We start from the raw sequence: 21,443 nt of genomic DNA on the forward strand, positions 1-21,443 counted from the left end.
TATTTTATTTACCTGTACACGAGCTTCACTTAATCCGACACGGTGCGCTAATTCTTCTCTAACAAAAGCATCCGGGTAATGTGTACGCTCAAAAACTCTTTCTAATGCGCTAAGTTGTGCACTTGTAAAGGTCGTTCTATTTCTTCTTTGTTTGCCTTTCCTTTTCCCCTCTTCATCTTCTTCATCTGAAAAATTAAGAGATTAAGAAAGATTGAACAAAAATATTATATCTTATTTTATCTGTTTAAATGTGATTAACTCCAAAATTACATAGCCAGTTTTAGTTATGTTTTAACACATCTTGGAATAAGTTTTACTTTAAGAAATATTTACGAAGGACTTCATTGTTTTTTGAGTAAAATATAAATATTTCACATTTTTCTCGACATGCAAAATATTAAAAAAATTATAATAAAATCTTAAAAAAGTGATTAATTTTTAAATTTTAGTATACTTCAAAAGTTATGTCATTTTTTTTATTAGAACTGTTTTAGAAATTGAGTGGAGATTAAATCATTTTGTTGTTTAATCATATTTTTAATGTTATTCAAACGAAGGAAATTTTATTCTACCAGTTTTTTATTTTTATTAATATAACGTTTTTAGGCTTACTCTTCAAAAAATAAATCGATTTACCTTTTGTTTTTATCAAATAAATTTACCTTTCTTAATGAAATTCCTCTGATGGTTCAACAATAGATCTCTTTCTGATAAATCGATAGATATTTTAAACAAAAAACAGTTTTATGGTACATGTATAAACAAACGATTTGAAATTATTTTTTACTTTTATCGTTATTTTTCCTTAGTATTTATTACATTGTTATATCCTAATAATTCATAGCTTGATTTTATTGTAATGTTTTATGAATTTTCAAGCGAAGCTTAAAAAAGATTGGTAGAACATTTTTATTTTTATAACATATTATGACTTTATTTTTGTTGTACTCATAAAAATTCATTAATATTATTTTAATCTATTTAGGATCCGATTTTGATAAATAACACCGCATTGGTATCCTTACGCGTTACCGGAAGTGTTATAGGCTCTATATTTAAATAAATTTAAAAATTAGAAAAAAATTATACGATTGTCATAAGCTATATAAATTTGTATATATGTTACTAAAAGGTCACAAAAAATTATACGTATGATTCTAAATCGATAATCTATAGTATATTTAGTATCGATTTATTTGTATCGAAAATAGTTGTTTTAAGTTGCTACGATATTCAATGAATAAATTATGGTAGTAAATTTGATTAATTTATTTCCGTGGTTGTGTTACGGTTTCATAATAAATTATTAATTTATCGTGACACAAAAATTCCCTAAGATATCAATAAAAATTGTAGAAAAATTATGATTTTTTTTAAATTTGAAAAAATTATACAGTATACAAAATTGTTACCCGCACGTTCGTTTATTTTTCCTATATTAGTAATGAACCTATATTAAAAAGTAATGTTGGTCACTATCACGCTCAAAATGCGTTCATTTGAAAATCAAATGAAAATTTCAAAAACCGTGCTACGTTTTTTAGTTTTTTTTTTTTTGGGAGTTATGGTTTTTAATTTTTAGTAGATTAAAAACCTGTTTGTTTATAACTATGAAGATTTTCTTAGGGATAATTTTTTTAACTTACTGATAATAGTATAACATGGTATAGAGGTATGTAATTTTTTTTGTATGAAAATCAGTTTTTCCAAATTTCATCTAGTTAGGAACTTTTTTACCGACTTTTCGAAGAAAAGGATGGTATTACTTTCGGTTACATGGTTTGAGTGGAGGGTAGAAAACGAATTTTCTTACATTCTAGGTATCAGAAGTATGAAAATGTTATTCACTTAAATTGGGGTTTCCTTATGTATGTATGTATGTATGTATATATATATTATATACTTATGTAAAATTTTTTCGTTTGAAGATCTCCAAAACCAGTAGATAAATTTAATTGAAATTTAGTTATGCTGTAGTAGTGTATTTAAAATTGTGCAAATAAATATTTAATGAAGATTGGTTAAATCATTCTTGAGTTGTGCCGATCTCTGGCGGAGTGGTGGTAGCGTTTTGGTCTTTCATCCGGAGATCCCGAGTTTGAATCCCGGTTTGGCAAGGTATTTTTCATACGCTACAAATTCAATCGGGTTAATAACTACAGCAGTTGATTCCAGTAAAAAAAAACCACTCATTTTTAGATCGAAAAAATTTGATTGGGGCATGTTAGAAGCGTAGTTCGTTATGATACTGCAAGTTGAAACGTTGATGCTTCTTTATCTGTGACATCTATTTCCTAGTTACTTGAGTACTTAGAAATATTTTTCCAAGTACTGAAATTTTTATTTTATCTTTATATTGTAATGCGTTTTTGATGCGTAATTATTTTCTATGGATCAAAAATCTTTTCGTAAAATTTTTAGATTAGTACGAGGTGATACTTCTTCAAAAGGGAACAAAATAAAAGACGAAAAGTCGGTCATCATACGCGTAACTACGCAAGAATCTTTTTTTAAATTCCTGAGCACAGTTATAAAATTTACAGAAATGTTTATGTCTTTTGTCTGATTAAGTACAACTTTTATGATTATAACAATTAAACACGTGTATTTTTGCTTTAGAATTACGTCATTTATTATCAGGTTGAATTTATTTTACTTTATTTTTTGAAAATAGTTAGAGATTTGACTGTAACTTTTAGATCAAGTACAGCTTATATTAATATTGTCGAGAATTTGTAAAATAGTTCATATTAGTATTTATGAAAATTAAACCGGATTTTGGTCAGCTTTAATCTTCAACAAGGTTTAATAAATTGGACTGCTCTTAAGTAAAAAAACTTCCTCTTTTGATAAGTAAGAAAGAAATAAGTAAAAAAAATAGTCTTATCCTTAGCGAACCTCGTTATGCCAATAAATAAAGATGCTCATTTCAACAAGCACTTGAATCCTACACGTAGTTATGGCCGTCCAAAGGAAATCATTGAACAAATTGCTGAAAAAAATGCTCCTTTAGAAATTTTTACGTAGATTGTAGGAAATTCTTAGAATATTCAACATGCATGAGTAAATCTGATATAGCTGTATGAATATTATTAGCTTTTTCTATATTTTAAATAAAATGTATTGCAACTTATTAATTTTATATGTTGTAAATCTACTTATGAATTGACTGTAACTTAAGAGGATTCCTTATCTAAGCATTCAGAAGCAAAAAACAAGTTTTGCGCAATCCCCCAAATATTTTCATGATTTTATAAGCGATTTTCATGAAATAAAAACGGATTGAGTAACTAGATTTGTTTTCTAAATTTTTAATAATTAAATTCCGAAATTATTTATTTATTGTCAAACTTGACAAACTTTGAGTCTAATTTATTCTAGGCATAATAAAAATATCGAAAATTGTAAGAACAGATTTAGTAATAATGTACTTTTTAAAATGAATTGGTGAAAATCAAAGTGTTGTGAAATATTCTTTAAATCCATAATTATTCCGCACATAAACGCTTGCAATGCTTACAACATCAAATTTCTCAACTGTTTTAGTGCACTTAGGTTAGGTTAGGTTAGTGTACAAGGGCCACCATACCCTTGTGGTGGCCCTTTTCAGGGCCACTACAAGGGTATGAATTACGAGCCGTTGAAGCCATTCGACGAAAACAGCCCTTCTCAGGACTACCATAAGGTTAATAAGTTCCACGTGCCGTCGAAGCCATTCGGCGACAATATATATACACATTTTCTGAAATGAAGTAATGTATTATAAGAAGTTATACTTTGAAAAAAAAACAAGTATATACTAATTTGAATACTGTTCTAGCGTATTAAGCTGATATATAAGGATATAACTTCATAAAATAATGATTAATTATCGGTACATCGGTGAAATATTTGTACGTAAAGAGCTAGACTGTTCAGAAAATAATAAAATAAATCGAACCTATACATTAGGTCTTAAGAAGACAAAGCGCCTTTCATCATCTATATTCCAGTAAAAACATGCTAGCTTAAAGGATTATAATATGAAGTTTTATAGTATAAAGAACTGTAGTATGGAAACAACAAAAAATTAGAAAAGTTTTGTTGACGTTGAAAAAAATCTTATGTGAATTCCGTCATCTCTTTCTGATTTGTTTTATAGAAGAGTAATGTGTTTAGCAGAGGGTCAGAAGTATTTAATATGTGAAGAAACGCTGATTTCTTATTCTTACTTAATGCTTATTTTACTTATCTTCCTCCCGTAATTTTCAGCGTACCTCTCCAACAAGCAATCATTTCAGATCCTCAACCTTCGCTTTTCACTTCTTTAAAACAAACAATATGTTCTTCACCTTGAACTATAGGAGCTTTGTCTTAATTTGTTAATATTCTATTCCATTACATTTTTTCTAATTTTCTTTTTATCTTTCTTTATCATGCTACGAATGTATCTTTTAAACTGTTTTCTGTATGTTTGTTCTCGTATAGCACGAGAACCAACGGACTGATTGCTTTCAAATTTGCTGAATATTTTCGTTTATTCCAGGAAAGGGTTTAAGTAATAGATCAAGGTCCTAGCCCCTGGCGAATGAAATTGTGAATTAAAGATATTCATTGAAGAAAAAAAAAAATTAATCCATTAATTCATTGTAATATTTCTGCCACCAAGTCACCTGAAGTTGGTTGTGCAGTCTTCCTCGTTAAAGTTCTGTTCAGTTTAATTGCTATTCTGTCTTTTGTAATTTAGTTTCTTTTTCAAGTTTTTATTAAGCCTGAATATCTTAATGTTATTTATCAGTATTATTCTCACAACCATGAAGCTAGCGAACAATGCGGTGGTCCAGGGAGCCGAACCCTCTGGCTAAACGGGAAAAGCGGGCGACAAATCCTTACAAGTTGCAAATCCTTAACTGACAATTTTCATGAATGATGGTTTATTTAAAAATTTTGATTTAAGTCTTGAAAAATCACACAATTTTTAACTTCGTAGAAATTCGATAATTTTGATGTAAATGTTTTTCAGTTGTAGATTATGTAAAAAATTTGGCAATCATCATTCTGGTGTGGGCGCGCGCACATATTGATTAATCAGTATATAATATGCAAACTCACACATCTGTTAGTTTAACTCCTGTAAAATAGGATTCTTAAAAAGCTTTAAGCATTATTTTATACTGAGTGATAAATTCTAAAAGCCTAGTTTTTATTTCGTTTGCTTTCATCTAGCATATTATTTCCAACCGCCTTATAATTTAAAGGGATAAAAGACTTCTTCTATTATAGAATATCAGTTTCCTAATAGTATCAATATAGTTAAGTTTCCTTTTACACGTTATCTAAGCCTTCAGTTTTTGCTGGAAAAGTTGATGTATTTTTTACCTACTTTTCGTGTCTGCCAATGAAATAAGGCCATAATTTCTGCACTTTTATTATTCAGCAGGTCTGTCCGCCTGTCACTTGCATGTGTGCAAGCCTCGCAGCATTTCTGCATGTGTGCAAGCCTCTCCCATATTTGGGCACAGGAGAGATATTCCATTTTCTGGATTTTTCAACAATCACTTCTACCCTCCACTCATCGCATTATTTCGATTTCTGTCCACTCTAGTTCCAAATCGATTCAGCGCCCGCCAAGTATTACATGGAAATGGATATTCTCTACGGAACTCCTCTTTGGGTACGACACCCGTTTCATCTGATAACATCTCCTATAACTATTCATCCCGGGTTTCTGGATGAGACCCAGCGGACTTTGCTTCCACAAAGGGAAGCAGTAACAGTACCAACATTCTTATTAAATTTTACTTAAACCATGGACCTCTCTCTCTTTTCCTGTTTAGCCTACGGTAATTACCGGAGGCTAAGTATTTAGTTAATACTTCAGAGGATGAATGAGGATGATATGTATGAGTGTAAATGAAGTGTAGTCTTGTACATTCTCAGTTCAACCATGGACCTGGAGAGCCTGAAATGTACATTACAAATATCCCAGATATGAGCCATATGATAAAATAAAATTTAATAAAAATAAAACGTCCTGCAAATTCCTTTTCAAGCTCTCGGGGCTCCCCGGGGGTCCGCGGACCACAAGTTGGGAAACACGGATCTTGATATTTAGTACATCTTTGTTGATCTAGGGTCTGTACTCAGCAGTTTTCGTTCCCGTTTATTCAGTGTAAATATAGCTTGTTAGATATCTGGATCGGCAGGCTTGAATGTGTGGTTGGAGTTCAATAACACTATGGTGGTAGGAATTGAGCGTTAACGATTCAACTTCGTCTCAAACTCTCTGCCTTTTATACTAGAGGTAAGCCCCATCTAATTTCTCACATCATTCCGACACACGGCCTTCTTATATAATTATATTAATTTGTTATATTTTTAATGGTAAATTTAGAATAGGCTATTAAAAATTATGACGTATTTCAAAAGATTTTATTCAAAGTTCACCTGTGAATAAATTTCCGGTGTGAACGGAAATTTAAAAATTCTTTGATTTAGTTTTGGAACACCCACTTAGTTGGCTCTTTTACTGAAGTCTGTAACCAAGAGTAACCGAATCACAGTTCATCCGTTTATTACCATATTTTATCCTTTTAGTAAATAATAATTAACAAATTTTATTCAAGATTTTTAATCTATTTTTTCTTTTTATTCATTCATTAAGAAGAATATTATTATTTGTTAACAAATAATCTATATATTTTATTATTGTAGCAATGTGTATTGGAATATTGCCAAGGAGGTCTGGCAGGAAGCAGCTTTAGAGGGATAATTATGTCGCGAGTATGCGTAGCTAATTGAACTGTTCACAGAGGCACGGCGCGAGGTAATGTGGCGTAGCCGCGCTAATAGGTGCATAAATCAAGGCGACAGAACTGCTGCTGCAACCCTGGGGCTGCCTGACTGCCTGCTACGACTCAGTCCTCATGCTTTGTCTGTTACAGCTATCAATCCTTGACCGAATGTCAACGCTTTTCTCTTTCTGTCTCGGTTGATCGCTTTTCGAATACTGTTACGATACGATCGTCGTAACGCTATACCACCAACATTCGAGGCTTTATTGCACAGTTAATAAAGAAACCTTTTTTTACCATTTTATTACCCTCTTCTCTTTTAGTTTCTTTTTTTATTTATTTATTTCTATTTATTTACGTATTAAAAAAAACTACATTGAGTGGTTTCAGTGTTGTAACTGCAAATACACTTGATAAATAACTTGCATAAATAGAATATAAAGAATTAATGTAACAATAAATTTACCTTTATAGTAACGCTATTTATTTGTAGTAAAATAAAAAAAAAATTGTTTTGGTCTTTTAATTTAAGTGAACAGTCTTTAATCATGTTAATTCATACGTTCCCGCATAAAAATCAAGTTTAATTAACATAAATTAGATTAGTAGATGAATGTGTGTAGTTGGTATTTTCATAATCGGTTGACGTTATAGAGGACATCTCATTATAACATTTTCTTTAAATATCTCCCATCTAAACTTCAAAACTTTGAATAAAATGCGTAAAGATGTACAGATTAATAAATTTCATTTTTTTTTACATTGTCGATAAGTTTTGTCATGTTCAAACTTTAAAAAGATCCCTGATACATTCTAGTTTCAAAGAAGTTCTGATTTGGTTAAATTGTAAATAATTTGGAATATGGTCGTAAATATTATATAAAAATGTCAATATCTGCCATCCGATTGTTCATATACATCTGACTGTCAACATATTTTCATCGCAAAAAAATAAGCACTTGTGAAGATATATAGTGGCATTGGTAATGGCGGATGAGGAAAAGGAAAGAATGTTTGGCTGTTTTTTGTCGATAGTGTTATAAGAGATGAAAATGAAAATTTCAGTGAATACTTGATATACAGAATGAATAAGTTGTAGTACAAGGTACGAAAGAACAAGACGTTGGTGATATAACCAGAAAGTGAGAAAATAAAGGAAAAAACTAAAAGTACAAGATAGATTTCTTGAAGTGGTAAACTTAAAGTATTTGTTAGTTTGTTGGAAGATAAGTGAGAAATAGGCGGAGAGTACAAAGTGCCATATATTGTTACTAAAATGTAAAGGATCAATATAAGCTAAGGAAATTTAAAAATGTTTTCACAGAATGCACTTTATCCCAGTCTGACGTATAGTATGGAGTTTTGGGTTACAAAAAGTGCAGAACGAAGGAAAACTTCAAACTGTGGAAATATTAAATAAATTTTAAAAAAATTCTGTTTAACAATAATGGGATTGTCGTGTGGGGACTGCGTGTGAGATAGAGTCGTGAGAGCACCTTGGGAGGCCATACCAATCATCACCATCAGCTGGTAAGAAACGGGGTGCTCCTGGGACGCTGTTTTGGGAGGTGCAATGGGGTGCTCTTATAATAATATCTCTGCAAACAATTGTCCGATTTTTCAAAATTCAAACGGGGATTTGTTATTAGGTTGAAGGCTAACTTTTGCATGCATCAGGTACATTCGATCTAAGAGATCACGGTTATTCGGAAATGTATATATATATATTTACTTATTTATATAAATTTGGTTTGTTATCGATCGCATCGCGCGAGAGCCAACCATCGATTACTTTCAGATTTTCAGGATCATTCATGTTATAAGAGGGAATTTTTAAGCCATCGACAGAGGCCCTAGCGCCGTTATATCTCCAATATCTTTACTTGAAGGTAAAGATATTGAAAATATTCATAATTTTTTCGTTCTCATGGATGGTGAAATCGTGTATTACAGATATTTCATTAAGGAAAAAGTAAATTAGTCTTCCTACTTCATTATTATATTTCTGCTAACATGGAAAAGAAATAAGTTATGAATTTTTCGTCGTCATAGAAGTGTGTACTTTAGTTACCATAGTTACTATTATTCTATTTTTTTTGTAATTTCGTTTCTTTTTCAGGTTTCGATAAACCCTGAATACTATAATTATTATTTATCGGTATTATTCTCATAACCATGAGGATAATGTACAGTGCGGGGGTCCAGGGAGCGGATCCCTCTGGGTAGATGGAAATGGCTACCAAAGCAAGCTCTCTGGATGTCCAGGCCGCCAGTTCCCCCTGGCAAATTGAGAATAGTGAGCGAAGCGAGCTCTATGGCCATGGGGTAGACTCCATGGCCCCGGGAGGTCAATGAGTTAGTTCAGGGATTCGCCTGAGCTTATATATAAAAAAATATAATGCTTATATATAGTTTAAAAATATTTTTTTAAACTTTATAAACGTACAAATATTAAGAGCTGGAGGTTAACTATTCGTCACAAATCAGTTGTTCAACAGCTGACTTTCAAAATCGAAGGTTGAGGTTCAAATCCTAGTAAATATTAGTTGCCTTTATAATAATTTGAATATTAAACAGTGGATACCTGTTTAATTTGGTGGTTGGGGTTCAATTAACCACACGTCTCAGGAATGGTCGGACTGAGTCTATACAAGAATACACCTCATGTACGTGTCATACATATCATCCTCATCTCACTAGGCCGTGGGGGGGTGCAACGTGCACATTAGAAAAAAAATGTAAAAATATATATAGCAAGTAATTTTTTGTAATTGCTAGTTAAACTGTTTAAAATATAAATTAAAATTTTTATACCTAACGAATTTAATTGCATTTGTATTTGTAGTATTTATAAATACGAATAGCTTAGTCGGAAACATTAATGTTTATCTATTAAAACATAACCGTATATTATACAAAATAATGTGTTGTTTATATAACAAAGTAAAGGACGTTAAATTTAAAACATAGTATAAATCATGAATTCATTACGAATCATTAGGAAAGATGTTTATTATAACTTCAACCTTAAAAAATACTTAAAAAATTAGAATTAAAAATCTAATAATAAAAAGAAAAAGATGAAACGTTATTTTTACCAAAATATAAATTAAAATGAATTGTTGTAGATAGTTTTATAAAATAATAAGTTATCAATTAACTAAATAAATAAAAATAAAATTAATATACTTCTGGAGGAATTGTGTAGGATGAACATTAAAGTTGTTATATTCAGATTTAACTCGCGCATTATTTCTCTTTTCTTTTTTGTAAATATCATTACTTTAAATTTCTGTTGTATTTCAGTTAAAAATTAAAAGAATGTGCATTGTTAGTGACATCACAGATTCCTTTGATATTAGACAAATCTCATCTAATCTGAGGCGTATTAATTTTATTACATTACACACTTTATTTCCTTATTACTCTAATATATTGTGTTTTCTTTAGATTATATGTTTACTGTTACGTAAAACGCTACAATATTTTTTGGGTATACACTTATCCTCTTTTTTATTATAACATCGAAAATAGTGTTTCTAAAATATTTTTTTCAGAATTTTACCTTTTCAGTAAGTGTTTTAATATAAAATTTTTACGTAACTGTGTAAAGTCATTTGATAGCAGTGTTTTAAGTTTAGAATTAATGCACTGAGTATATAAAATAGATCATCCAATATTTTTGTAACAAATTCTTTGTATTACTATATGAAAAATAAGATTCAAAGAAACGTATGGAAAACTTAAAATTCTCTATTGGTCTATTTATTAACTTATTTTTTTTTATTTCAAATAAAAATTCATACTTTAGAAAAACGGTCAGATTGCTTTTTACTAAAAGCAATTTCCACCATAATCCGTGGTCTGAAATTATATTTTAACAAATAGGTTGCCGTTTAGTACATATCGATAGAATAACTTTACGGACTACTAACGCACAATGATAATGCGGGATACGGACGAGAAATAATTTACGGTCCAGCCTGAAGGTCTATAATAGATTATGTACCGTTTGCTAAGTCCTGATTGTAACACCAAATTTACAGTAGGCCGTTGATTGGAGTTACGTTTATTCGATAAGTCCGTTGATTTGATGAATTCATTTATAATATCCTATTTGTTAGAAACTGTTATTCATTTCCCATTTAAAATGGCGTATTATAAACCTACTTTTCCATTTAACATTTTTTACCTACTTCCCTTTTCAATAGATAATAGCGGGTGTAATGGTCTACAAAATTAGTAACAGAAAGTACTGTACGCATTAAATTTATTGCAAAGTGAGAAATTTGACAGAAAGGATAAAAAGGAATTTGATATAAATGCAAGTAAAAGTAATTTACTAGAAGTTTACTAAAACTCAAATATTAATATGAGCTACGGCAAAACATTTTAATGCTCAGAAAATTTGGTTTACCCATCGATACTCCTACTGAAATGTGAAGTCCAGCAGGCACTCAGAATAGCAGGCCATTTAAGAGACATGTGAATTAATCTTCCCGTAGTCACAGTTATCCGAAAGCGAGTGGTACAATCCTTGGGATTTTACCAGACCCCAAGGCCCACCACCAGTTTTGGATACAGCTTATCTGGGTATGGATATGCAGTTTCATCGATTCATAGTAGAAGGCAAAATGCTTTACCGAAGGGTAACCAATCGCAGGGAAGTAAATCAGTCTGGGATGTGGCTGAGATGTGTGGCTTAAGATCAAGGACTTCAGCAAATGAGATTCAGAAACTAGATAATACGAGCAGAGCAGAGCTTCCCGTAGGGTTGGTAGTATAGTCCTTAGCCTAGCAGAGTCATAAGACCAGTACAAATCAGCTGACACAAAGGACGTTTTAATATACATCTCAACACTACTGGTGATAATAGCCATATTGTTATCAGAAACTGATTAATTTACATTCACAAATCAACTATAGGTAGTAGAGTCTACCAAGTGCCTTAGATTCTCCACAAGATAAGGGTTTCAGTTAGACTAGACATTTTATTAAAAATAAAGTTCTTCCCAATTTAGACAACAATTGCTAAGTAATACTTCCCGAAAAATAACTGTCATAAAATTAATTTTGACCTAATTTTGAAATTAAAACATGAAAATCTGTGTACTTATTTATTTGTCCCATAGTGAAGAATATCACGCATTCAAAATTATATTAAAAATTATTGAAACCGTTATTGAAGTTTGAATTAAAAAAAATAATAATAATAAACCATAAACACAAATGAAAAACTAAGCTTTTTTGCACTTATTTATAAGAACTTACTTTTCAAAATGATTAGAAGAACATGTTACCAATAAAACGGACGACCTTCTTTGTGTACCGAATACTACTAACTCTTGAAAGCATTTAAGTTACTTTCTCACTGATACAATCTCATAAGAACATATCATTTTACGTTACCTTCTTTAGATTTTTTGTATTTCCAAACTTTCAATTATACTTTGTAAGTATTTGAACTGTTAAAAGATGGATAATTATTTGTTAACTAGACTAAGTTTAATGCTTTTTTTCTGTAGAAAATAATCGTTAATCTTGTTAACCATATTCAAAACATATTGAGTTTTTTACTTAAAAATAAAAGCTGATATTTTATTAAAAAATTGACCGGCTCAGTGAATAGGGATTGAAGCTTATCCAGTGTCATTCACGAGATTGAGATGAATTGTTTGATACACTACTTCATTAATGAAAATCAGTATAGCCGTTCAACGTGTATAATAAAACATGGCCTTTCGTAAATAAAATTAAGAAATAAAATTTGATATTTATAAATCTATATAATAGCTAGAGGAAGAATACATTTCCCTGATAGATCCTGAAAGTGTGAAAGTCTTTAAGAATGTAGAATATTTAAAATAAAAGGAGAATTAAATATCTAATGAGAATTAAAATTAGTCAAAAGGATAGAGTATATTTAATTAACAGACCTCGGTAGTAGACATCAACATTAAATAAAGCTGGATGCCGTATCCATTTGGAAGGGGACCTGCGTAATACTGGCAGTGTTTTTTTTAATAAATTAACAGTTTATGAGTAAAAATAATTATTTAACTTTGAACGATCACGTACTAATGTGACTCATTAATATAAATTGAACCTATTAATTTTTTATTTCAATGTATTTATTTTTCTTAGCTTGTACTCTATACATTTTTTAACTAACTGAAACAATCTGTTACTGAGGATCCAAGCTGATGACTATTTTTATTGGTGCTAGACTTTTTTTTTTTTTTAGGAAAGAATCTTAAATATGTTGTAAAACGTTTTTCAATAATATGCTGACAAATAATGAATTAATTCTATTGTTAAACTTTTACTAATGATTCACTTAAAAATAAACGTACAACATCTATTAATGTAACAAATAATTATTAAAATACTTATAATTAAATTATTTTCGTTCATACATATGGTTTTCTCCTTAGAAATTGCAATAAATATTATCAATGCATTTTTTATAAAATTTTTATTTATAAAAAGGATATATTTTAATTCTGTATTTTTATTTTATTAAACAACTAGCTGGAGAGTTGTGCCCTAGACATGCTCTCCGCGCTAGACCCTCCTGGCAGGCGGCGTCTCGGAATGAGATTATTAGATGTCCAAAATTGATTACCTCTTGTGTAAAAATATATTTTTTTGAATGATGAAAATTGATATAACGAAAGTTAAATTAGAAATTTAACTCCAGAAATTGATACTAACGAATCGGTATTTTCCGCTGGTGATCGGTACAATGCGTTGCCTACTTTTTGCTTATAGTTCATTATGTTATGAAAAAAAATCAACAGTCAAATAAAAAAAATCTCATGTGGACACCACATGACTTCCTTGTACGCATATAACGTTTTTTTTTTAATGAAAAGTACATAAAATTTTATTTCATTAATAACTTCTGATATATTTCATATTTTCATTGATATTATTGAATTATTATTTATGGTAATTTTTTTTTACAATCAGAGGTTAATAATTATTAATAAATCAATACATTTAAATTAAAAAAAAGTAAAAAAAGGAGATGTAGTATGATTCGAACCTATGTGCCTCCCCCTTGTAAGATCCAATTATTTTATTAATTAAAATTTTATTTGACTATAAATCTGGAACCAATGAAAATAAGTACCACTTATGATATATAGTTGAAAAGCTCTCAATGAGAGCTTATTACTGCAATTAAAAAAAAGTCCAAAATCCAAATGTTTTGAATTTTGGGCTTTTTTGGACACTTTTGGTTCAGTCAATTGCAATCAAAAGGGGAGGTGCACAACTAGATATTACAACAGTTCTAAATCCAGAATATCAACATCCTGCGGCTAATCGTTTTTGAGTTATGCGATATACATACGTACATATGTACGTACAAACGTCACGCTGAAACTAGTCAAAATGGATTCAGAAATGGTCAAATGGATATTTCCGTTGAAATCTGAAAACCGAAATTTTTCGCAAATACAATACTTACTTTACTTTGTTCAAGGAAGTAGAAATATATTATTAATAAATATTTCGCATATATATATCGATATACAATAATATTAAAAAGTATTCACCTGACCACCAGGAGACATGGACTGATGAATCGGGATTTTCCGCTATTGATCGGTACAATCCGGGACTAAGCTAACGAGCACGAACACAAACACAGACGGATACACATACAAATGCCCTTTAGTAGGGTAGAATGATTCATTTTAATTTGTTATATAAAAATAAAATTTCATATTTCTTTATTTAATCTGGAAATTACTAGTAATTAAAATTAATAAAAGAAGGTTAGGATAATTATCAAAAATAATATTGTAATAATGAAATAATGTATGAAGCAAATAAATATTGGCTGACAATTAGCCGATAAATGTATTAACAAACGAATCATCTGTTTTATTAATTCTTTTATAATTTTCTCAAACTTTAAAAAAATATTATTATATGTAGTTTTTCCTTCCTAATACATCAAAAAAGTAACTAAATTGAAAAAGTAATCAAAAGTATGCAAAATTTAATGTAACTTATCAATTTTGAAAATTCTTATATTAATGGGTGTTCCAAAAATGGTTTTAGGATTTTAAATTATTGTAACTTGATTCTAGTAAAGTTTTATGTGCACCAAATTTAGTAGTGTATAAAAATTTCCCAAGAACAGCGTATTGAAATCATGAAAAATTATGAAAATGGACGTTCCATAACAGTAACACATCGTAAAATCTGTAATGTTTTTGGAGCTTTTGATAGTCCTTCTGAACAAAGAGTTAGAGAATTAGTAAAATAAATTTAAAAACACATTTAGGGAGGCCTAAAAATCTGCGTTCTACTGAAAACATTGCTCTTGTTCGAGAAAGTGTCGGAAATGAGCCATCAACATCAGTTTCACAGCGGTCTCAAGAATTACGCATTCCTCGGATCAGTTTATGGAAAGTCTTACACAAGAACTTGCATTTACAGGCATAAAAAATTCAGCAGACTCAAGAGTTGAAGGTGACGGACCATCAGCAATGCAGAAATGTTTTTATTTGAATGACAGAAAAAAGCAACAGATATATGTACTTTGCGCATAAATCATATTTAGCGATGACGCTCATTTCTCGTTAATCAGTACAGTTAATAAACAAAACTGTTGCATTTGAGAAGAAGGACTAAAATTATACACGTTTGCGCAAAATTTTCCTTTTGAAGCAATTCTTTCACCTATTGTTACGTACATTTTTTCATATATAAATATTTTTAAAAAATTCAAAAAATCAATCCCCACCGCTTAAATTGAAATATTTGTTTTTGTTCTTTTGCTTTAGCTCCCTTCGGTTTAAATATTTATTAAAAAACCTTTAAAAATTTATATTTCCTATATAGAGCTATTAAAAAATGTAACATTATAAAAAAAGTTTAAATTTTTACCTCCTTGTACGAAATAAAGGAAGTATTGTGATCGCGAAAAATTTCGGTTTTCAGATTTCAACGGAAATATCCATTTTTACCATCCCTGAATCCATTTTGACTAGTTTCGGCGTGACATCTGTACGTACTTACGTACGTATGTATCTCACACAACTCAAAAACGATTAGCCGTAGGATGTATGATGTTAATATTCTGGATTTAGGACTGTTGTAACCTCTAGTTGTGAATCTCCCCCTTTTGATTGCAATCGACTGGACCAAAAATATAAAAAACAAGGCCAAAATCCAAAAAAAAAAAAAAAAAGGTTTTTGGATTTTTTCTTAACTGCAGTAATAAGCCCTCATTAAGAGCTTTTCAACGATACATCATAAGTAGTACTTATTTTCATTGGTATCAGATTTATAGCAAATAAAATTTTAATTAATGAAATATTTGGATCTTACATGAGAAAGGCAAAATGGTTGGAATCAAGATTTCATATCCTTTTTTTGTTACTTTTTTTTAAATTAAATTTATTGATTTATTAATAATTTAAGAATACATTTTTTCTCCTTATTTTATCCTTTATTGAAAGGCTATTAGAGTTAGAGAAAAACTTTCCTTAAGCAGATTTAGTAAGTTTAACTTATATACGAATATTTTTAGAAAACGTTTTCTTAAAATATCTTTTCCGCCTCTAACGAATATATATCTGTTTTTTGTTTTATGTCTACAGATCTTTTAATTTTTATTATTAATAACCGGGAAAATCGTGCTATACCTTTTCAACTTTTTTATATATTTATCACGATGTAAGTTTTCACGTTTCTTAAAAATATTTTCATATGGACTTTTTTTTAAGCTTTTAAGCTTAAGTTTAAATAAAATTAAATATCTAAAAAACTTTTTAAATTTATAAAATAATACTTTTTCAATATTTCTTTAATTTTCAGTTTTTTGAAGTCGGCGGCAAATTAGATTTGTTTAGTAAGAGAAGTGTTTGTATTTAGTCTAGTAATTGGATCTCGAAAGTTAACCAAGTGATTAACTGTTTAATGAGTAAAACTTTAACCTTATGGATTAGGTACATCATTGTAACTTCTCCAGCAATCAGAAATTGTGTTCGTCCCAGGTCTAATGTACTCACACTTAGTAATGTATATTTCGTTCGATCGGAAACCGCATATTAGAAACATTCTTTTGTTCCTCTGGAAATTTCTGCAAACACCACTAAGGTTAAACCGTCATTGTATTTTCGGATTAAAAAATGATTCGTCTACTTCCATGATCAGATTATTTCCGCCTATTGTTACTGGATTAACATCTCCCCACACTTCCATTAACATGCACACATTCTCTTACAAAAATTTCTAATCTGTTATAAGGACACTACCCGTACCAGTTCTTCGTTACAGACCTTAACCTCTGTATTCTCTACTTCATGCGTATAGGAGATAAACAACTACTTCCAGTTTCTGTTTGCTTTCTTTCTTTCTTTTTCCTGTTTAGCCTCCGGTAACTACCGTTTAGATAATACTTCAGAGGATGAATGAGGATGATATGTATGAGTATAAATGAAGTGTAGTCTTGTACAGTCTCAGTTAGACCATTCCTGAAACGTGAGGTTAATTGAAATCCAACCACCAAAGAACACCGGTATCCACGATCTAGTATTCAAGTCCGTGTAAAAATAGCTGGCTTTACTAGGACTTGAACGCTAGAACTCTCGACTTCCACATCAGCTGATTTGGGAAGACGCGTTCACCACTAGACCAACCCGGTGGGTAGTTTCTGTTTGCTGGATTGCAGCTACGCAACGCTCCTTAAACGAGTAGAATTGTGATAAATGCTTTTGTAAAACGCCATTTATCTTTTTTGTCCCTTATAAAAAAAGACATTTCATAACCCTGTAAGCAAAACCAAGGATTATATAAATTCCCTTCGGGTTGTAAAAACCGAACAGCATGTTGTTTATCTGGCATCTCAAAGATTAAGTCAATCAAACCCATGTCGGATGAAGATAACAATTACAAGCACACTGACTCATTACACTGCATCATTGAAATATACATAATTGACTCCACCGACTAATACAAGCCAACTATATAAATTTGATAAGATACAACAGGTTGAAATAAAATTATTACAACGACAAATAATATAAATATCAGCAATTTAAAATTGTATATTATTACTTATTATCCATAAGTAATTTATGTAAGGATATTAGTAATTTCGATAAAGAAAATAAAGGAAAATAAGGAATTAAGGAATATATGCGGTTTCAAAATAAAACCCAATATGCGTCAGTTGTATAATTTTATCGGTTCTTATAATAGTGATACATTATAATTTTAACGAAAAATGAAATCAGTCAATTAATATACCCAAAATCTAGACAGAGTTTTGTATTTTCATCCAGTTATTACAAAAAAGTAACATTTGACGTTTCATAAAATTTATAGTAAATTATAAGGCTTCGTTAAACTAAATAAAATAAATATTTATTCAGTATCTTAACTTAATATTAGATTATACATTTCAGCCAATCAGCGCTCGCGATAAAATAAATGGATACCGCATTTAGATTTCTCTTCGTTATTTTTTATTCTATTTACTGCCAATATTATTCCTGTATATAGTGATATATTGCTGCAAATTATAAAAAGATTTCACATTGTTTTTTCAGTAATGTAATTAAAACGAAATTAATAAATCCGTTTTACACGAAATGGGAACGCCAACTATCTATGGAGATCTTAATATCTTTATTCAATTTTAAAAACGTAAACTTTGTTCACAAACTTAATAAACTTTTTTCACAATATCTATTGAGAATGATTGGCTATGAAAAAATATAGCAAAGTAATAAGGTATTTAAACAATATTGTTCAATATTTGAATGTAATTTGGAATTAGGGTTTTGAATAATCTACGGTCGCGTTCAAGAAATTATATATTTATTGATATGTGGATTTCCACTATTGCTTTTTATTTAAAAAAAAAAAATTCCATGAAAGCATTATATACCTGAATTGAAAATTTTACAATGAAAATATGTTTTAAAATCTTTCTTACCTTTCTTTGTTCTATAAATCCCGATGTATCAATGAAATTTTATTTGATGAGATGAGAGTTTTGGATTATTAAGGAGCAATTGGCTTTGTAAGCCGACTATGAATTATTAGGAAAGTTGTACTGATAAGTTTACATATTACTTACTTCAGAACACGACAGTACTTCGTTCGACCTACTGCTACAAACGTTCTTGTTAGTGTAGTCTATGTTCATGATTTGTTTCCCATTCCGGTATTAATGTTTGTATATTTAAATTTTAATGTAATTTTATTTATACAGAGTAATTTTTTAGTTCTTTTACCCAATTTTAAATGTAATTTAAGAAAGGGAAATTTAGGTGGAATAAAAAAATGTATTTGTTACTTACAAAAGAGATTTAATAAAAAGCTATTACTTACATAATTGTTAAAGAATATGCTCAAAATGCTCACCCTTGCGGTTATGCACGCACGGACTCTTTCATCATATTAGCAGAAACCTTTTTAAGAGTTGCATTGGAAATATTCATGATTAAGTCTGTAATATTGACTTTAAGTTCATCAATAGTGTGAGGATTGCTTTCGAAGGCCTCGGAATTAATATAGCCTCACAAAAAGTAGTCAGGAGATGTGAGGTCTGGGGACCTTGGAGGCCATAAGCCCTTGCTTATTATTCGATCATCAAAGAACTCTTGCAAAAAATCGATGGTTTCTCGAGACGTGTGGCATGTAGCGCCGTCTTGCTGAAACCGGCAATACCGTTCTTGAGGTTCCAGGAGGAACACAAATTGGCGCACAATATTCCTGTATACTTCACCATTTACTGTCTGTTCGAAGAATATGGGTCCGACTATACGATGACGAGATATCGCACTCCACACACCAATTTTTTCAGGGTGCAAAGATTTGTCTTGTAAAGCGTTAGGATTTTCAAACGCTCAAATTCGACAGTTTTGTCTGTTCACATAACCATCGAGATGGATGCAAGCTTCATCACTAAAGAACACTGTGTTTAAAAATTCGATTGCGTTATCATTTACGAAAGACCTAAACCAACGGCAATATTGTAATCGCTTGTTTAAATCTGGAGGCTGAGGCTCTTGGACTAATCGTACGCGATACGGATACAATTTCAATTTTTTAGCAGCTTTCTGAACACTCAAATATAACAAACCAACTTGCGTGAAAAGTTTTCGTAAACTTTTCAGTGGAAAATTGAGCAATCTTATTTTCACATTCTCTAAAACGTCATGTGTTAAGCGAATTGGCCGACCACTATTTTCTGTCGCAAACACTACCTGTCTCTCGAAATCGGTTTGCTAGCCTAGAAATTGACATTTTTTCTGGCGGAGGAACACCAAAAATTTGATTTGAAATGATTCGATTACACTCGCGTACGATTTCGTAGCAAAATATTGTTTAAGAATGAAAACTCGTTGTTCTACGGTAAAAGACATTCTGTTCGTAACACGACCGGAAACGGCACAAATATTTACACAGCTCAAGGAGTATCAACTCACACTGCCGTATCTCTACCAGTTGAGTAGCACTACCAACTTCGAGTCACTAAACAAAATTTCCCTTTCTTAGAAAAAAATTACCAGACATTAACAATTGGGTAACAGGACTAAAAAAATCACCCTGCATATTTTGAATAGTTACTATTTTTATTGAAAAGGAGTGTCTTAAATTCGATCTTTTGTTAAATTTTTTGATTTTGCACAAGTATAAACAGTAGGGAAATAATAAAAACGAAGTACAGTTTTAAAGAAACATTATTTATTTTGGAATTTAAATTGATTTTTTATGATTAGAAGAAATATTGTTTCGGTAAAATTTCCTCGGTAAAAATTAACTATTAATCAAAGAAACCATTTGATTTGAATTAAAGAATTAAACAGCTGTACGGGTATTTTAAAAATCAACTGAGCTACTACTTGGTGTAGCCAGGTTTTTCATCTTACCACTTCAGTAACCCAGTTGATGCAGTTGAAAAAAAACTAATATTTTTTAATTATGCTCTACATTTTAATGAAGTGAAACAGAGAAACATTGAAACAAGAGGTAATACTAAAAAAAATGTTGTAATGACAGTAATGAACAGCTTAAATTTTAGTTGTGAATAAAAATTACGATTATATAAAAATATATCGTTAAATTATTTGTTATTTTTTTCATATTTACAAAATATTTATAATATGTCTTTTATTAATATTTATATAACCTTTTTGTTTTAATTCCTAATCAAAGAAACTTATAAAATTTTAATTTAAATTTACCCATGGCTTAATTTAATAAGTCATATATTATAAATTTAAAATCTCGTCTTTTAAGACAGTATTTATGATTATAGATTTCTGTTAGTTTCTTAGTTCATACGTTTCTAACGGCTACAGCTAACATCATAAACTCGTCTTTTTTTAGAATCGGTTTAATAGACTGTTTAATTGTTAATAACAGTTTTACTATGTTTAATTTCCTTTGTCGGTGTAAAAAAAGTTACTTATTTATTAGTTATTTCGTTCCTTGAAATGGCGCAAAAAATGTATGTTAAGATTTTTCAATCGATTAATGTGTAAATTAATGTCTAAACTGAGTTTTTAAAACTAAAATTCTTTAAAATCAAAATTATGCTTACATTTGTACTAAAATGTCAAATTTAAGTTTAAAAACAATATAAAGAGGGTTATCTCTTTTCTAAGATACAACTATTTAAAAAATATAACTTGT

General features: G+C 30.1%; 1 protein-coding gene and 1 long non-coding RNA gene across 2 annotated transcripts in view; one reads left to right on the forward strand and one right to left on the reverse strand.

The window, feature by feature from the left end:
* LOC142328077 (paired mesoderm homeobox protein 2-like) overlaps positions 1-21,443 on the reverse strand; it is a 60,897-nt gene that overhangs the window by 31,749 nt on the left and 7,705 nt on the right. The window contains exon 2 of the mRNA XM_075371559.1: positions 13-185. Coding sequence (XP_075227674.1) covers positions 13-185 — 173 coding nt within the window. The remainder of the gene's footprint in view (positions 1-12; positions 186-21,443) is intronic.
* LOC142328078 (uncharacterized) overlaps positions 1-21,443 on the forward strand; it is a 193,506-nt gene that overhangs the window by 12,823 nt on the left and 159,240 nt on the right. The window lies entirely within an intron of this gene.

The sequence above is a fragment of the Lycorma delicatula genome, chromosome 7 (genome assembly GCF_047948215.1).
Source record: "Lycorma delicatula isolate Av1 chromosome 7, ASM4794821v1, whole genome shotgun sequence".
Classification (NCBI taxonomy): Eukaryota; Metazoa; Arthropoda; class Insecta; order Hemiptera; family Fulgoridae; genus Lycorma; species Lycorma delicatula.